The sequence below is a fragment of the Staurois parvus genome, unplaced genomic scaffold (genome assembly GCF_062004578.1).
Source record: "Staurois parvus isolate SC_StPar_1 unplaced genomic scaffold, SC_StPar_1.0 ptg000020l, whole genome shotgun sequence".
NCBI lineage: Eukaryota > Metazoa > Chordata > Amphibia > Anura > Ranidae > Staurois > Staurois parvus.
In genome coordinates, this window is record NW_028317816.1 from 3,271,794 (window position 1) to 3,288,265 (window position 16,472).

Sequence of the window (16,472 nt, forward strand, 5' to 3'; positions counted from 1 at the left end):
AGGTTTTCTTGCTATTTAGGTGATTGAAGTGGAGACAAAGGGTACTGGCAGTGATCAGAAAGTGATGATCCATTATAACAATATTTATTCTGACTCAACATCACACTGTCATGTAAATAACAGCTCGTTCCCACAGCACTTCAATAAAATACAAATAAATAATTACTCCACACCAACTCTGTAAAAAGGTTCTGTATGAAGCTGCAGACAATAAATTAGTGTAGTATTTGGAATAAAATGAAGACACATAAACATAAAGATTCCTCTGTTATTCTGCACATTACAGAACAGATACTGAACAAGTAGACATTATAAATACTACTTATTAGTTGATAGCGTGTTAACCGAGAGTCCAGTGGCCTCTTTCTCCTTTAATCCTTGATCCCCAGTGATTTTGGCGGTGTCTTGGTTCCACACTTTATACCATATAGCATTTGCAATCTATCCTAAGTTTTTGTTTAACAGATTATATAGATATATTTTTATTTCCTTTTTAGTGCAAAATTGGAAAAAAAATACCAGTTACACTTAACGGTAACGGTGTTTCTGGGAAGTTTTCCAGGACAGCACAACTGAGAGATGACTAGGTCCACCTGACAGGAAACACAATCAAAAATTGACAGAGTTTAAATTCCCCACCCTTCCCTCCACTCCTCAGTTATGCAAGAGTATTCCAGCACCCTGGAGCACGAAAGGTATTCTTCCTCAAATTAATCAACACCAGACACAGGTGGGTAGTAGGCCTGCTGTCCTGGAAGATTTCCCAGAAACACCGTTACCGGTAAGTGTAACTGGTACTTTTCTCTAGTCCTCTTCTAGGATGGCACATTTGAGACGAGAAGCAAGGAACTGAGGCGTACCTTAGGGCAGGACCACTGCCTGTAATACTTTCCTGTCGAACGCCAGGTCCTGAGGTGACTACAGCTCTACCCTGTAGTGCCTCACTAAGGTGTCCCGGCCTGTGCATCTGGCTGCTCGGCAGATCTGTTCAATCGATGCTCCAGCCCAAGAGGTCGCAAGCGATGAAGCAGAGTGAACCCTCAGGTGCAAAGGAACTGAAACCCCTTACTGCTCATAAGCTAAGGAGATGGCTTGTCTGATCTATCTAGCTATTGTTAGTTTAGATGCTTGCTGTCCATTCCTCGGGCCACTAAACAAAATCAAAAGGTGACTCGACTTCCTGAAGTTTATTACTCTATCCAAATATACCAGCAAACACCGTCCGACACTTAAAAAATTAAAACTCTTTTCCCTCTCATTCTTAGGGTTTTGACAAAAAGACGGTAAGACAATCTCTTATGTCCTATGAAACCATGATGCCACCTTCAGCAAATTAAGAGGATCCTGTCTAAGCCCTACCCTGTCCTCTAATACCACCAGGAAGGGTTCCTTGATTGACAGTCTCTGAAGGTCGCCTATCCTCTTTGCCACTGTGATAGCTAACAGGAAAGCTAACTTAAAACATAAAATCCTAACAGAAATCTGTGACACTGGCTCAAACGGTGGCTTGGTTAAAGCCTCTAATACTAAGGTCAGATCCAAAGCCGAAAAAAACTATGTATATTAATGGGGGGGTCACTCTTTCCCTGGCCCCCAGAAACCTCTTAGCTAGGGGCTCCAACGCGAGTCTCTGGTCCAAATAGACTGATAAGACCGCCACTTGCGCCTTTAGGGTGCTTACAGCTATACCTTTATCCACCCCTGTCTGGAGAAAGTCTAGGATCACAGGGACCGTAGAAATGGAAAACCCCTTCTCTTGACACTAGAAAACACTCCCCACACCTTGGTGTATATCTTTCTAGTAACCAGTTTACTACTGAGGAAAAGAGTGTCTATCACTCACTCAGAACACCCCCTTCTTCTAAGGATCTCCCCTTCAAGCGCCAAGCTGTTACCAAAAAAAAAAAACTCTGGACTGGGGTGTAGAGTTTGCCCCTGCAAGAAAAAATCCTTCCTGACTGGGAAACGCTGCGGGGGAGCCACAGAACACCTCTTCAAAGTGGCGAACCAGGTTTTTCTTGGCCAACACAGAGCTAGCAGGATCAGTCTGCAGATTGCCCGGCTCAACTTCCGTAGCACTTGCGGGATCAATGCCAGAGGGGGGAATGCATATGCCAGCTCAAAGTCTCATTTTCTGTGGTAACACATCCAGACCCTCAAACCGCTGTTCCCACTCCATGGAGAATTAATCACTTTCCTGTTTTTCCTGCAGGCAACAAGGTCTATTTCTGGGCTGACAAAAAAACCTGACTTTGCTGCAAAAAGACCTCAGGATTGAGTTCCTACTCCCCCTGGTATATTAACTGTTGGCTGAGTAAGTCTGCTTTTCTGTTGGCCGAGCCCTTTATGTGAACAGAGGACACTGAAAGGACCCTGCTCTCCACCCATCCTAGAACCTCCTGACCTAGGTCCAGGAGCTTCCGGGATCTGGTCCCCCCCTGATGATTCAGCAATGGCACTGTCAACATATTGTCTGACAGAACTTGGACTTCTTTTCCTCCAATCTGGTCTTCGAAGGACTTCAAGGCCTGTCTTACTGCCAGCAACTCCCTGTAATTGGAGAAAGTCCCCCTTAGGTGTGGCTCTCACAGGGCCTGGACTTGCCGGTCCTCTAGATCAGCTCCCCAGCCACACTCACTTGCATCCATGGTTACCCGCACTGAATCCAACTGCATCCACTGTCTTCCTTCCCACAGATTCTGGGACCTGAGCCACCATCTCAGCAAGTTTTTTTACATTCTCTAGGAGGGAAACCCTCTCATCCATCGATTACGGTTTCCTGTGACAAAAGGATAGAAGGAAGAACTGAAGCTCCATGGAATGTAACTGTGCCCACTCCACGGCCTGAATGCAGGCTGTCATGAGTCCTAGGACTCTCATGATGTACCTCCGGGAGCAATCTGAATCCACTAACAATGTGGAGACTGTCCTCACTAACTTTTCAGTCTTCTCTTGGGGTAAAAAGAGTTTCTGGACTCTGGAGTCCACTAAATACCCCAGGAACACCTTGGTTTGGGAGGGAGTGAATGAGGACATCTCCGGATTGAGATAAAGAAAATACATTTTTCCAAGCAGAACCCTTATGAAATTTGCTCAACCCCAGATATTTACCCCCAAAGCATAAGAATCAAAGTTGCATAAGTGTGATTTTTATGCAAGATAGCAAAATGGTAAGGCTCAAAGTGAAAGTTTGCACATTTCTTTAGAGGAACTAGTTTTTAGTAAATTGGCAACAAAACATTAAAATAAGATCAAATTGGGCTGGCAAGGGCACAAATTAGCATGATGATGACTTTTTCACAGGTTTGCGATTGCTAAGAATCCACATGATATTGCATTGCATTTGCTTGTGCAGTAAATGAAAATATCCAGATCAAAATCATTGCTGGGTCTAAGGGATTAGTCTGGGAGAGATTTTTTTTTAAATGAATAAACTGCATATACAATATACACTATATTGCCAAAAGTATTGGGACACCCCTCCAAATCACTGGATTCAGGTGTTCAAATCACCTCCATGGCCACAGGTGTATAAAATAAAGCACCTAGGCATGCAGACTGATTCTACAAACATTTGTGAAAGGATGGGTTGCTCTCAGGAGCTCAGTGAACTCAAGCGTGCTACGGTGATAAGTTGCCACCTGTGCAATAAGTCCATTAATGAAACTTGCTACTAAATATTCCACTGTCAACTGTTAGTGGTATTATAACAAAGTGGAAGCAACTGAGAACAACAGCAACTCAGCCATGAAATGGTAGGCCACATAAAATGACAGAGCAGGGTCAGCGCATGCTGAAGCGCACAGTGAGAAGAAGAAGACAACTGTCTGAAGAGTCAACAAAATTGTTCAAAGAATTGTTCGGGAAACAAAGGGAAACCCATAGGTAATTACAAGAAAAATACAGGCTGCTCTGGAAAAAGATGGTGTGATTGTTTTGAAGGAGCACAATATGCTGACACTTGAACAAAAATGAGCTGCATGGTCGAGGTGCCAGAAAGAAGCCTTTACTGCATCAATGACACAAAAAGGCCTGGTTAGGCATGTCAAGGTGTTGTCAGGCATATTGTAACTGGGCTTTTTTGTGGCATTGGTGCAGTAAAAGCTTCTTTCTGGCACCTCGACAAAACAGCTCATTTTTGTTCAAGTATCCCCGTATTGTAATCCTTAAAAACAACCACACCAACTTTTTCCAGAGCAGCCTGTATTTCTTTTGAGGTTAGTTGTCGGTTTTTCTTTGAATCCCGGACAACTCTTCTGTCAGTTATGGCTACAATCTTTCTTGGTCTCCCTGACCTTCGCTTGGTATAAAGAGATCCCCAAACTTTCCACTTCTTAATAGGTGATTTAACACTACTGATTGGCATATTCAAGGCTTTGGACATCTTTTTATGTCCTTTTCGTTATGTTGGATTGTGGCCCAGTCTCCGGAAGGAGGGATTATGCTCTGCTTCAGTATGTCACAGTACATGTTGGCATACATGGTCCCCTCAATGAACTTTAGCTCCCCAGTGCTGGCAGCACTCATGCAGCACCAGACCATGACACTCCCACCACCATGCTAGATTGTAGGCAAGACACACTTGTCTTTGTACTCCTCACCTGGTTGCCGCCACACACACTTGACACCATCTGAACCAAATATGTTTATCTTGGTCTCATCAGACCACAAGCCATGGTTCCAGTAATCCATGTCCTTAGTCTGCTTGGCTTCAGTAAACTGTTTGCGGGCTTTCTTGTGCATCATCTTTAGAAGAGGCTTCCTTCTTGGACGACAACCATGCAAACCAATTTGATGCAGTGTGCGGCATATGGTCTGAACTCTGACAGGCTGACCCCCACCCCTTCAACCTCTGCAGCAATGCTGGCAGCACTCATATGTCTATTTCCCAAAGACAACCTCTCAATATGATGCAGACCTTGTGCACTCAACTTCTTTGGTTGACAATGGTGAGGCCTGTTCTGAGTGGAAACTTTCCTATTAAAATGCTGTATGGTCTTGGCCACTGTGCTGCAGCTCAGTTTCAGGGTCTTGGCAATCTTCCTATAGCCTAGGCCATCTTTATGTAGAGCAACAATTCATTTTTTCAGATCCTCAGAGAGTTCTTTGCCATGAGGTGCCATGTTGAACTTCCAGTGACCAGTATGAGAGAGTGAGAGCGATAACACCAAATTTAACACACCTGATCCACATTCACACCTGAGACCTTGTAACACTAACGAGTCACATGAAACCGGAGAGGAAAGATGGCCAATTGGGCCCAATTTGGACATTTTCACTTAGAGGTGTACTCACTTTTGTTGCCAGTGGTACAGACATTAATGGTTGTGTGTAGAGTTATTTTGAGGGGACAGCAAATTTAAACGGTTATACAAGCTGTCCACTCACTACTTTACATTGTAGCAAAGTGTCATTTCTTCAGTGTTGTCACATGAACAGATATAATAAAATATTTACCAAAATGTGAGGGGTGTACTCACTTCTGTGAGATACTGTGTGTATATACACACACACATATACACACACACACACACACACACACACAGTACTGTGTCTAAAAGTCTTAGACAGGCATGATAAAACGCTGTAAATAAGGAATGCTTTCAGAAATAGAAGTGTTAGTTTATTTTTTTCAATTAACAAAATGGAAAATAAATGAACAGAAGAGGAATCCAAATCAAATCCATATTTGATGTGGCCACCCTATGCCTTCAAAACAGCATCAATTCTTCAAATCTTCTAGGTACACTTACATACAATTTTTGAAAGAACTCAGCAAGTAGGCTGTTCCAAACATTCTGGAGAACTAACAACAGACCTACTGTTGATGTAGGCTGCCTCAAATCCTTCTGTCTCTTTATGTAATCCCAGATAGACTCGATGATGTTGAAATTGGGGCTCTGTGGGAGCCAAACCACACTTCCACCAGGACTCCTTGTTCTTCTTTATACTTCTTCTAGTTCTTAATGATATTGGCTGTATGTTTGGGGTGGTTGTTCTGCTGCAGAATAACTTTGGGGCAAATCACATGCTTCCATGATGGTATGGCATGGTGGACAAGTATCAGCCTGTATGTCTTAGAATTGAGGACACCATTGATTGCACCCCATTTCTTTTGTTTTAATTTATAGTTGAGGTGATTAGCCTTGTTTCCATGACCTATGCACAAAAACATGGTAACTGGAGAGGAAAGTATGTTGTTTTGAAGTCAAAAGGTGGTCACACCAGATATTTGTTTGATTTGGATTTCTCTTCTGTTCTTCATTTACATTTTTCACACATGCCTAAGGCTTCTGCACAATACTGTATGTATATATATATATATATATATATATATATATATATATATATATATATATATATCATTACACTCCCCATGATCTGCTACAAACACTCTGTGAGCAATGTGTAGTAAGCCAACAATAGACAATGGGCATGATCTTTTGCTGCAGAAAGAAGCCAGTATGTTTTGCGTCAGCTCTGTCCCAAGACCCCATACTAACAGAAAGTGCTGTGACATCATGTGTGTCATCACTTTTCTGCACCTCTGGACCACTATGTAGAAAATCTGAAACCTAGGAGCTGAAGCAATTAGCTGATAGTTCTAAGACCAGAAGCTGTGCTCAGTCCCTCCAGAGCCACTTATTTCCAGCGCCATTTTAAAATGTCTCTAGGATGACTACACATTGTACCAGTGATGTTTTAAAATGGCACCTGGAAATCAATTTGTTAAAGAGGATGTAAAGTTAAAACCTTTCTTTTTTTTTGAGTACCAGTCGGAAAGGTTTTTATGTCTGTCTGAAATTAACCCTCACTACTAGTTCATTGTCTTTGATTTATAAAGTGATGGAAAGCCAAGAGTTAAAGTTTACAGGTGGCCAAACACAAACTTACCATTGCTGCACTTTTTTTTTTTAAGTTGAATTGTTAACAGTATATGCAAACATTCCTTTTTCAATGTTTTCTGCTTTTAAATTCCATTTAAAACTAAGACTGTACTTATTGAAAATAGCATGGCTTTCAACAGATTAATTTAATCAATTACCCTCTATAAACCACAGAAAGGTTGAATCAGAAGAAAAAAAAATCTATTACTTTATCCTATTTTCATATAACCATCCACATCAAATATAAATGTTAACGCCCATTTTAAACTCAACTCTGGGTGAAAAAATGCAAAAACCTTTCTTACAGTGGGGCTGCCCCCACGCTGCAAAGGTTAAATGTTCATTTATGTCTAGGATACCAGAAAAAACTATATTATATACCTAATCTCCGCTCTCCTGGCAGCTGGCACTCTGCTCAACTTCCCTATGATCCGGCTTGGAGACTGTTCCTATGCACCCTCATGTCCAATGTAGAGCTATGGGCCCTGAATTGTACTTTATGTTGTCAGAGGGAATGTCAAGTTTATGGGAGAAGAGGCTGCAGGAATTTGTTTTCCCCAAGTTCAGTTTTAAGTATGCTTAGCTTAGCCGTAGCATATGTATACTAACTAGCCACATAGCAAAGCTCTTAGATTGTAAGCTCCAAGGAGCAGGGCCTTGTATTGAATTGTATTGTTGCTGTATTGTCTCCTGCCATATTGTAAAGCGCTGAGCAAACTGTTGGCGCTATATAAATCCTGTATAATAATGTTTTCATGCAGTAATACAACAGTGTTTACTACAGGAAGATGGGCACTAAGAAACACTGCTTCTGGGACTAGTTTTGCTGTTCCCATAATGCCAATTTTGTTTTTCTGAAAATCACAAATAAAGACTTGCACAAATGTCTGTTGAAATGTACATAATATGGATTAATACATGCAGAAGTTCTGTCTATGTTTACTATGGCTGTAACATAGGTACTAAAAGAACCCTAAAATGTATCTGGAATTAGGGATTTCCAGCATGAAAGGAGATACTTAAGAAAACTAGATATATATTCAAGTATTCAGCTTGTGTATAGATAAAATAATTTTGCTTCAAGCAAAATCAATGGCAGCAATAAAACATCGTAACATTATAAACTGAACAGAATAAAAATAACACTTGTCCACATCTTACCATATTATTGGCCCAAGAAATGAAATTCCCTCTCCACTTGATGTTTGTTATATTCCCTTCTCCTTCATGTAGGATGGTTGTTTTCCATCGGTTCAGCCAGGTTCTTTCATATAAAATCAACTAGAACAAATAAGAGTTAAAATACATGAATATGTAAAATATAATTATGTTATTTTTGTGTGGAAGCTTCCCAATAATCACAACTATATCATATAACAAACTTTTTAAAATTTCAGGTATGCTGTGTCAGAGCTCTTTCTAATGTCAATAAATGCACTCTTAACTTATATCAGTCCCCATCCAAGCAGGCATCAGTGTCATAATCAGAAATTAGATCCAGGCATCAGAATTTATTCAATGTGATACCTTTTTAATTGCACTAACAGTTAATTTATCAGAAACACTTTCAGGGGTCTACTCCCTTCTTCCAGGCCCTAAACCTCTGTGTACTATTTGGACCTAGAAAAAGGAGGTACACCTAGGAAGCATATCCAGAAAGATTACCTGCTAGTGCACATGAAAACATCTCACATGCAATACTCAACTGTGCTATTACAAATGTGCTAATATGGATATTCACTGTAGGCATCAAAGACACCCGATTCAGGGCTTGTTCTTGCCAGGTGCATTGAACTTCATTGATCAAAACATGTTTAACACAAAGGCACATAGAAAACAACTGTTTTTTACATGCCCTGTTCACACCCTGCATGTACACCATACATGGTATGTAAATATGCAGCACGAACAAATCTTTGCTGGCTGCTACCATTGAGATTCAAACATCTCACTCTTTTTATCCTCAGAATGTAATGTCATTACTAACTTTTTCCCCACCTTCTGTGTCCCCAGACAGGTGTTCAATGGTGGCACAGGAAGCAATAGAAACACTTTTATAGTAGAGTGTGAAAATATTTGTACATTTGCTAGTTTTATTTTGCAGTCTGTGTACTTTTTGGAAATTTCTCATCACTTCCTGTCTCAATAATAGCGATCACTAACAAGTGGAAGTTTTCCCAATGGAGACACATATAGAAATAAAAATCTGACATAGATTTAATCGCTTCACCATTCTATGAAAAAATTTTAAATGGACTAATTACTGAAATCCATATTTTATCAAATTTAGCTGGGCACCCCCTATGTTGGTATATGAGCTTTCCAGAGCACAGAACAGTGTGCATAATGGCAAGCCTGTCCTGTGTAGATGGGGCCGAAGCCGAAGGGCTCTTCCAGCACAACAAAAATCACCTTTCAGGCTAGGAACAAAGCTCTAGATACTGCCTCTTTAACAAAAGCATTAGGGATCACCAGATCCTAAATACCGGGAATACAAGACAGAGGGTCCACGTCCAAGTTTAACTTGAGTTGATAGGCCTGATTAATATCTAAGACACTGACCCAGTATCTATGAAGCATGGGACAGCACCATAACATGTGGATCAAGTCCCCAGGATACTAAAAACCATATTAATATAATTCTCTCTTCTCAAGTATGACATTGTAGACAAAAATACAGTAAAATACTATTTCAAACAAACAATGCATACTCATCAAAAAAAAAGAAATGTATTGATGACAGTAATGACTACAAAGTCACATTGTTTATAAGCAGAATTTTGTAAGATGTTGAATATGCTCATACTCTATTATCTATATCCTTTACAAATATGTAATACATTATTGCGACAATACTGTTAATTGTTGTAAATAATCAAATGACCAATAAAAAACAATAGTTATAAAAAAAAAAATACAGTAAAATACACATCAGAGCATAATGAATTAAACAAAGAAATGCCTTGGTGTCTTCAGAGATAATTGGTTTAATTAAGTAGCTCATTTTGGTTCTACACCTTTCAATAAAAAGAAATTGCGCAATATTTTCTACTCACCTTCTGTACATACATGTTGAGAAAAAAAAACAAATTGCAGAAGCTCTAACCAGAAGTATGAAAGTTTACCACTAGATGGTGCCAGAGTACAGCAATTAAAACCCACCATTTACCTTGAGCTAGTAACAAGGCACATTTTCTATGCAGCACATAACACTGCAAACCTGCAAGGGTAACATCTTGTAATTTTGTCTTCTTGTCCAACTGTGCTCATCTTGTGGGTGTACTGTAGACAGTACTTACACCCATGGGTGCCTGAGCAAAATCATTACTGTGCAAATGACTTTTGGTCAGATCTTGTGAACTAAAAGGTTTTAAAATATTGGTTCCATTTCACAGGGGTCATGGTCAGAGGACATTTCATGCAAATTACTAAAGTGTTACTACTCTAGGAATACAAACGGATAGAGAAAGAAAACCAATACTTTACACTGACAAAAGAAAAAAACACAGAAAATTAACCTTTATCTGTTAACCTATAAGACTGTGCACAAAAAAAGCAAAATCTTAGCAAAAAAAAGTGTTACAAAGGTTTCTAGCATTATCTGGAAGGAACAGCAAGCTTTTTCATAGCATGCAGAAAGTTCTTTAGAACACAATGGAAGGCCCATTAACGCCACTTGTTTAACTTTAATTATTGGTTTCAAAAACAATTGGTTTGTCTTTCTAATATTAAAAGCACCAGTTTTATTTCCAAAATCCTGTATGTTGCCTCGAGAGATAATAATACACACCAGATTTGTATTCATGAACATCTCTTCACTGAGATTTATGTCGTTTTTACATAATATGCAATGTTTTACAAAATATATAGCACCGTTTACTACCAGATGACCCAAATGTAGTATCTGAATTTTATTTTGAGAATAATGAGATGAGACAGACCCTAACCTGTCAACCAACAACCTCCCTTTCATAATTCTAAACTCTATTTCTCTCCACCCAAGAGATTTTGGGTTAAATATCCACAGATTTGACATACCACACCCATGAAAAAACAGATGTAACAACATGTAATGAGTAAAATAGGTTGCCAACACTGTGTATATGACAATCAGTTGTAAGCCAATAGTGGCAGTAAGGTATAACATGGGACTGGTGGGTAACAGGAATGGAACGGGATAAAAAAAAAAAAGGGGGGGGGGGTAGAAGGGAAGATAAAAAAAGGGATAACTGAACAATCTGAGAAATGCCAAAAAAATTGATAGAAGTAAAAATAAGTAAGGCCAATAATCACTGGGAGATAAAGGCTTGAAAAGCATTAGGGCTGAAACAACTAATCGACACAATCAATTACGTAAATAGTTAACTATTTTCATAATCAATTAGTTGGCCTGCATAAAGAATGTGTTATTTGTTTACATATCAGAAAATACAGTGCAGCACACATACAGCTCAGTATACCATCCATACATGTCAGTACACACAGTGCAGCACACATACAGCTCAGTATACCATCCATACATGTCAGTACACACAGTGCAGCACATATACAGCTCAGTACACCATCCATACATGTCAGTATACAAAGTGCAGCACACATACAGCTCAGTACACCATCCATACATGTCAGTACACACAGTGCAGCACACATACAGCTCAGTACACCATCCATACATGTCAGTACACACAGTGCAGCACACATGCAGCTCAGTAAACCATCCATACATGTCAGTACACACAGTGCAGCACACATACTGCTCAGTACATCATCCATACATGTCAGTACACACAGTGCAGCACACATGCAGCTCAGTACACCTTCCATACATGTCAGTACACACAGTGCAGCACACATACAGCTCAGTACACCATCCATACATGTCAGTACACACAGTGCAGCACACATACTGCTCAGTACACCATCCATACATGTCAGTACACCATCCATACATGTCAGTACACACAGCTGCAGCACACATACTGCTCAGTACACCATCCATACATGTCAGTACACACAGTGCAGCACACATGCAGCTCAGTAAACCATCCATACATGTCAGTACACACAGTGCAGCACACATACTGCTCAGTACACCATCCATACATGTCAGTACACACAGTGCAGCACACATGCAGCTCAGTGCACCTTCCATACATGTCAGTACACACAGTGCAGCACACATACAGCTCAGTACACCATCCATACATGTCAGTACACACAGTGCAGCACACATACTGCTCAGTACACCATCCATACATGTCAGTACACACAGTGCAGCACACATACTGCTCAGTACACCATCCATACATGTCAGTACACACAGTGCAGCACACATGCAGCTCAGTAAACCATCCATACATGTCAGTACACACACACAGTGCAGCACACATACAGCTCAGTACACCATCCATACATGTCAGTACACACAGTGCAGCACACATACAGCTCAGTACACCATCCATACATGTCAGTACACACAGTTGCAGCACACATACAGCTCAGTAAAATATCCATACATGTCAGTACACACAGTGCAGCACACATATGCTCAGTACACCATCCATACATGTCAGTATACACAATGCAGCACACATGTAAGCAGCAATGCCTCGTGGGACATGTAGTTTTGTGCAGAAAGAGGTGAGTGATTCTAAAATCAGAAGTTTTTTTTACCTTGCTATAGGGGCACTCTGAAGGCAGGAGGAGCCAGAAGTGCTGGGGGGGACCCCAGAACAGGAGAATCAGGGCTGCTCTGTGCAAAACACACAGAGAAAAACCCTTGCACAGAGCAGGTAAGTATGACGAGTCTGTTCAAAAAAAAAAACCCTCCAATGGACACAAATATTCATATGAAAACTTTTTGTACATTTGATGGATGAATGTTGATAGAAAATTTCACTTGCTTTTAACATTCAGTTTTAAAATGAAAGTAATTTCTGAACGAAAAGCACATAGTTTGTCCAAAAATTTGTTCGACCGAGAGAAGTTTTCTATTCTGCTCCTTCGAATTTTCCCATCAATGTAGTAAAAAAAACAATGTTGATTTTGTCCCCACCAACGATTAGAAAATCAAACATTCTTAAAATGAAAATGATCAAAATACATTTTTTTTTGTGTATGAGCAGCATAAGTGACAGCAGGCACAGGTAGCTTGTATCAAGCTACCTGCCTATGACAAGGGAGTCTGTCATGCAGAATATTGTATTACAGCTCTGTCTGAAACTCTGCAAAAGAGCGTTTACAATTTTTTTTCCCTTAAAATAAAAATGTTGATCTCTGAGACTGATGATGTGTACCCAATTCAGCCTCTAATAGTTTATACATCTCTTCTGTATTTTATTCTCAGAGTAGATTAGATGCGTTCTCGAACCATATAGCTGGTTATTTGTATTTATCACTGCATATAGATATTCAAGAATAAATTGTCTTTTTTTAAAACTACATATTACCCAAATTATACAGCATACTTTTTTTGAGGTTTTTATCTGATTAATTAATCGAAACAATGATTGGCCAGCTAATCGATTATGAAAATAATCTTTAGTTGCAGCCCTAGTTGGAATCTCTGTATGTCCTTCAACACATCCAGGTGGTGCAGACTTTTTCAGGCTCAGGGTTGTTATCCGCAATCAATATCCCCATGGCCATTCTCTCATTAAGTATCTGGGCTCATTCCAATCAACTAGGGGGAGAGGTAGAGCTCCTGTTTTGGGAGACAGTGGTGCAAGATGCCAGTAGGCAGTGCCGTAGAATGCACTTTTGGACCTTTGAGATGGAACCAGGGATCATTGATAGCAAAGCCTCTACCAGGGATGCCTGTATATTAGAAATACTCCATCTAGGAGATTTTAGTGTCCATGCCCACCATTGTGTGCCCCAACACCGACTGAATTTTCCATTATTATTATTATACAGGATTTATATAGCGCCAACAGTTTGCTCAGCGCTTTACAATATAACGGGAGACAATAAAGCAACAATACAGTTCAATACAAGAGGGATAGGAGGGCCCTGCCCCTTGGAGCTTACAATCTAGGAATTATAGAATTTTTTATTCTTGTAACTAATTAATTTCTCTCCAATTGATGCCGCTTTATGTTAAAGATTATCTTTAAAACTCTGAATGGTGGCCCCAGCCACCTTTGGTTACTTCAGCACTTCCTACTGGGCTACCACGTCATTTCAGGTGAACCCCCTTCTGCAGTTTTGCAGTTGTTTAAGAGTCCCTGGTGTTAAGTAAAATAAATCACCAATCCAACAAAAACAAAAAAATTACTGTATTTTTGGCTCCATAAGACGCACCCGACCATAAGACGCACCTAGGTTTTAGAGCTGGAAAACAAGAAAAAAAAATATTCTGAACCAATGGGCTGCAGACATAGTACAGGAGATGACCAGAGACTGCAGACATAGTACAGGAGATAACCAGAGACTGCAGATATAGTACAGGAGATGACAGGAGACTACGGACACAGTACAGGAGGTGACCGGAGACTGCGGACATAGTACAGGAGATGACCAGAGACTGCGGACACAGTATAGATGACCAGAGACTGCAGACATAGTACAGGAGATGGCGGGAGACTGCGGACACAGTACAGGAGATGACCAGAGACTGCGGACACAGTACAGGAGATGACCAGAGACTGCGGACACAGTACAGGAGATGACCAGAGACTGCGGACACAGTACAGGAGATGACCAGAGACTGCGGACACAGTACAGGAGATGACCAGAGACTGCGGACACAGTACAGGAGATGACCAGAGACTGCGGACACAGTACAGGAGATGACCAGAGACTGCGGACACAGTACAGGAGATGACCAGAGACTGCGGACACAGTACAGGAGATGAGCAGAGACTGCGGACACAGTACAGGAGATGAGCAGAGACTGCGGACACAGTACAGGAGATGACCAGAGACTGCGGACACAGTACAGGAGATGACCAGAGACTGCGGACACAGTACAGGAGATGACCAGAGACTGCGGACACAGTACAGGAGATGACCAGAGACTGCGGACAGTACAGGAGATGACCAGAGACTGCGGACAGTATAGGGGATGACCAGAGACTGCGGACAGTACAGGGGATGACCAAGAGACTGCGGACAGTACAGGAGATGACCAAGAGACTGCGGACAGTACAGGGGATGACCAGAGACTGCGGACAGTACAGGAGATGACAAGAGACTGCGGACAGTACAGGGGATGACCAGAGACTGCGGACAGTATAGGGGATGACCAAGAGACTGCGGACAGTACAGGGGATGACCAAGAGACTGCGGACAGTACAGGGGATGACCAGAGACTGCGGACAGTACAGGGGATGACCAGAGACTGCGGACAGTATAGGGGATGACCAGAGACTGCGGACAGTACAGGGGATGACCAGAGACTGCGGACAGTACAGGGGATGACCAGAGACTGTGGACAGTACAGGGGATGACCAAGAGACTGCGGACAGTACAGGGGATGACCAAGAGACTGCGGACAGTACAGGGGATGACCAAGAGACAGCAGACAGTGCAGGAGATGACCAGAGACTGCAGACAGTAAAGGGGATGACTAAAAGACTGCTGTCCTTTTGGGGAGGGAGGGGGAGCGGGTACCTGAATTTGTCAGGTACCCACTCCCACTTCCGCAGAGTTGTCCTCCCTTTAGTGTGGGCACCCGACTGACACCTGTCATGTGTCCCAGAAGACGCCATACCATTCACAAAGCGCAGCGCTTCTCGCGCATGCATACTGGGCACCTGGCCAAAAGCCCACACTAAGGAAGCCGGTGCGGGAAGACTGCGCAGCGCTGGACCGAGGAACAGGTAAGGTTCTACTGCAGAGAAGAGCTGAGCGGCCGGCCCGGTATTCTGACACAGCGGCGGTGGAAATACCGGACCGGCCGCTCCATAAGACGCACTGACATTTCCCCCCCTTTTTTGGGGAAAAAAGTGCTTCTTATGGAGCGAAAAAAATACAGTATTTTTTTTAATAGATTTACACCCTAACTAGCTCTATAAGAACTTTAGTCCAGATTAAGCTAAAGCCAAATAACCTCCAAATATACTTCTGGACTTTGCAATGGCAGTCACAAGAATGTACTTTACAAATGCCAGATTAACATCTGTTTATACATACATGTCTGTAGAAAAATCTAGTAATCAATTAGGGTATCTGTGTCCTCCCTCTGCGCCCAGTGAAGCTGGAATAACGCATACCATTGTAAAACCAGCTCTGGCTCCAATGAGAAACTCTGCAATACCATCACATTTTTCACCAATGAAAACAGTACTGTAAATGTTACCAACAACACTAAATAGAACAGAATGACATACTGTAGTTGACATTGTTTTACACACTGTATGTAAACCGCAGTAATGATCTTCTCTTGTTTACTCCCTTTAAGTCTGCTAAATAAACCAATAAAAGTATTTTGTTACATCTGTTTGAGAAGTACAAAAAAAATGGTTGATCCTGCTAGAAATACATTGAGTTGATGCATTGTGTGCTCTTTGCCTCTGCTGTTATCAGCTAGCATTGTTCCTAGCTACAGAGCACCCCCTCCCCCTATGTTACAGAGAAGAGAGG

General features: G+C 41.4%; 1 protein-coding gene across 1 annotated transcript in view; it reads right to left on the reverse strand.

Annotated features, from left to right (window-relative positions):
- The window catches only part of VPS41 (VPS41 subunit of HOPS complex), a 371,510-nt gene that overhangs the window by 143,251 nt on the left and 211,787 nt on the right, over positions 1–16,472 (reverse strand). The window contains exon 8 of the mRNA XM_089687103.1: positions 8,049–8,168. Within this exon, the coding sequence (XP_089543229.1) occupies positions 8,049–8,168 (120 nt within the window). The remainder of the gene's footprint in view (positions 1–8,048; positions 8,169–16,472) is intronic.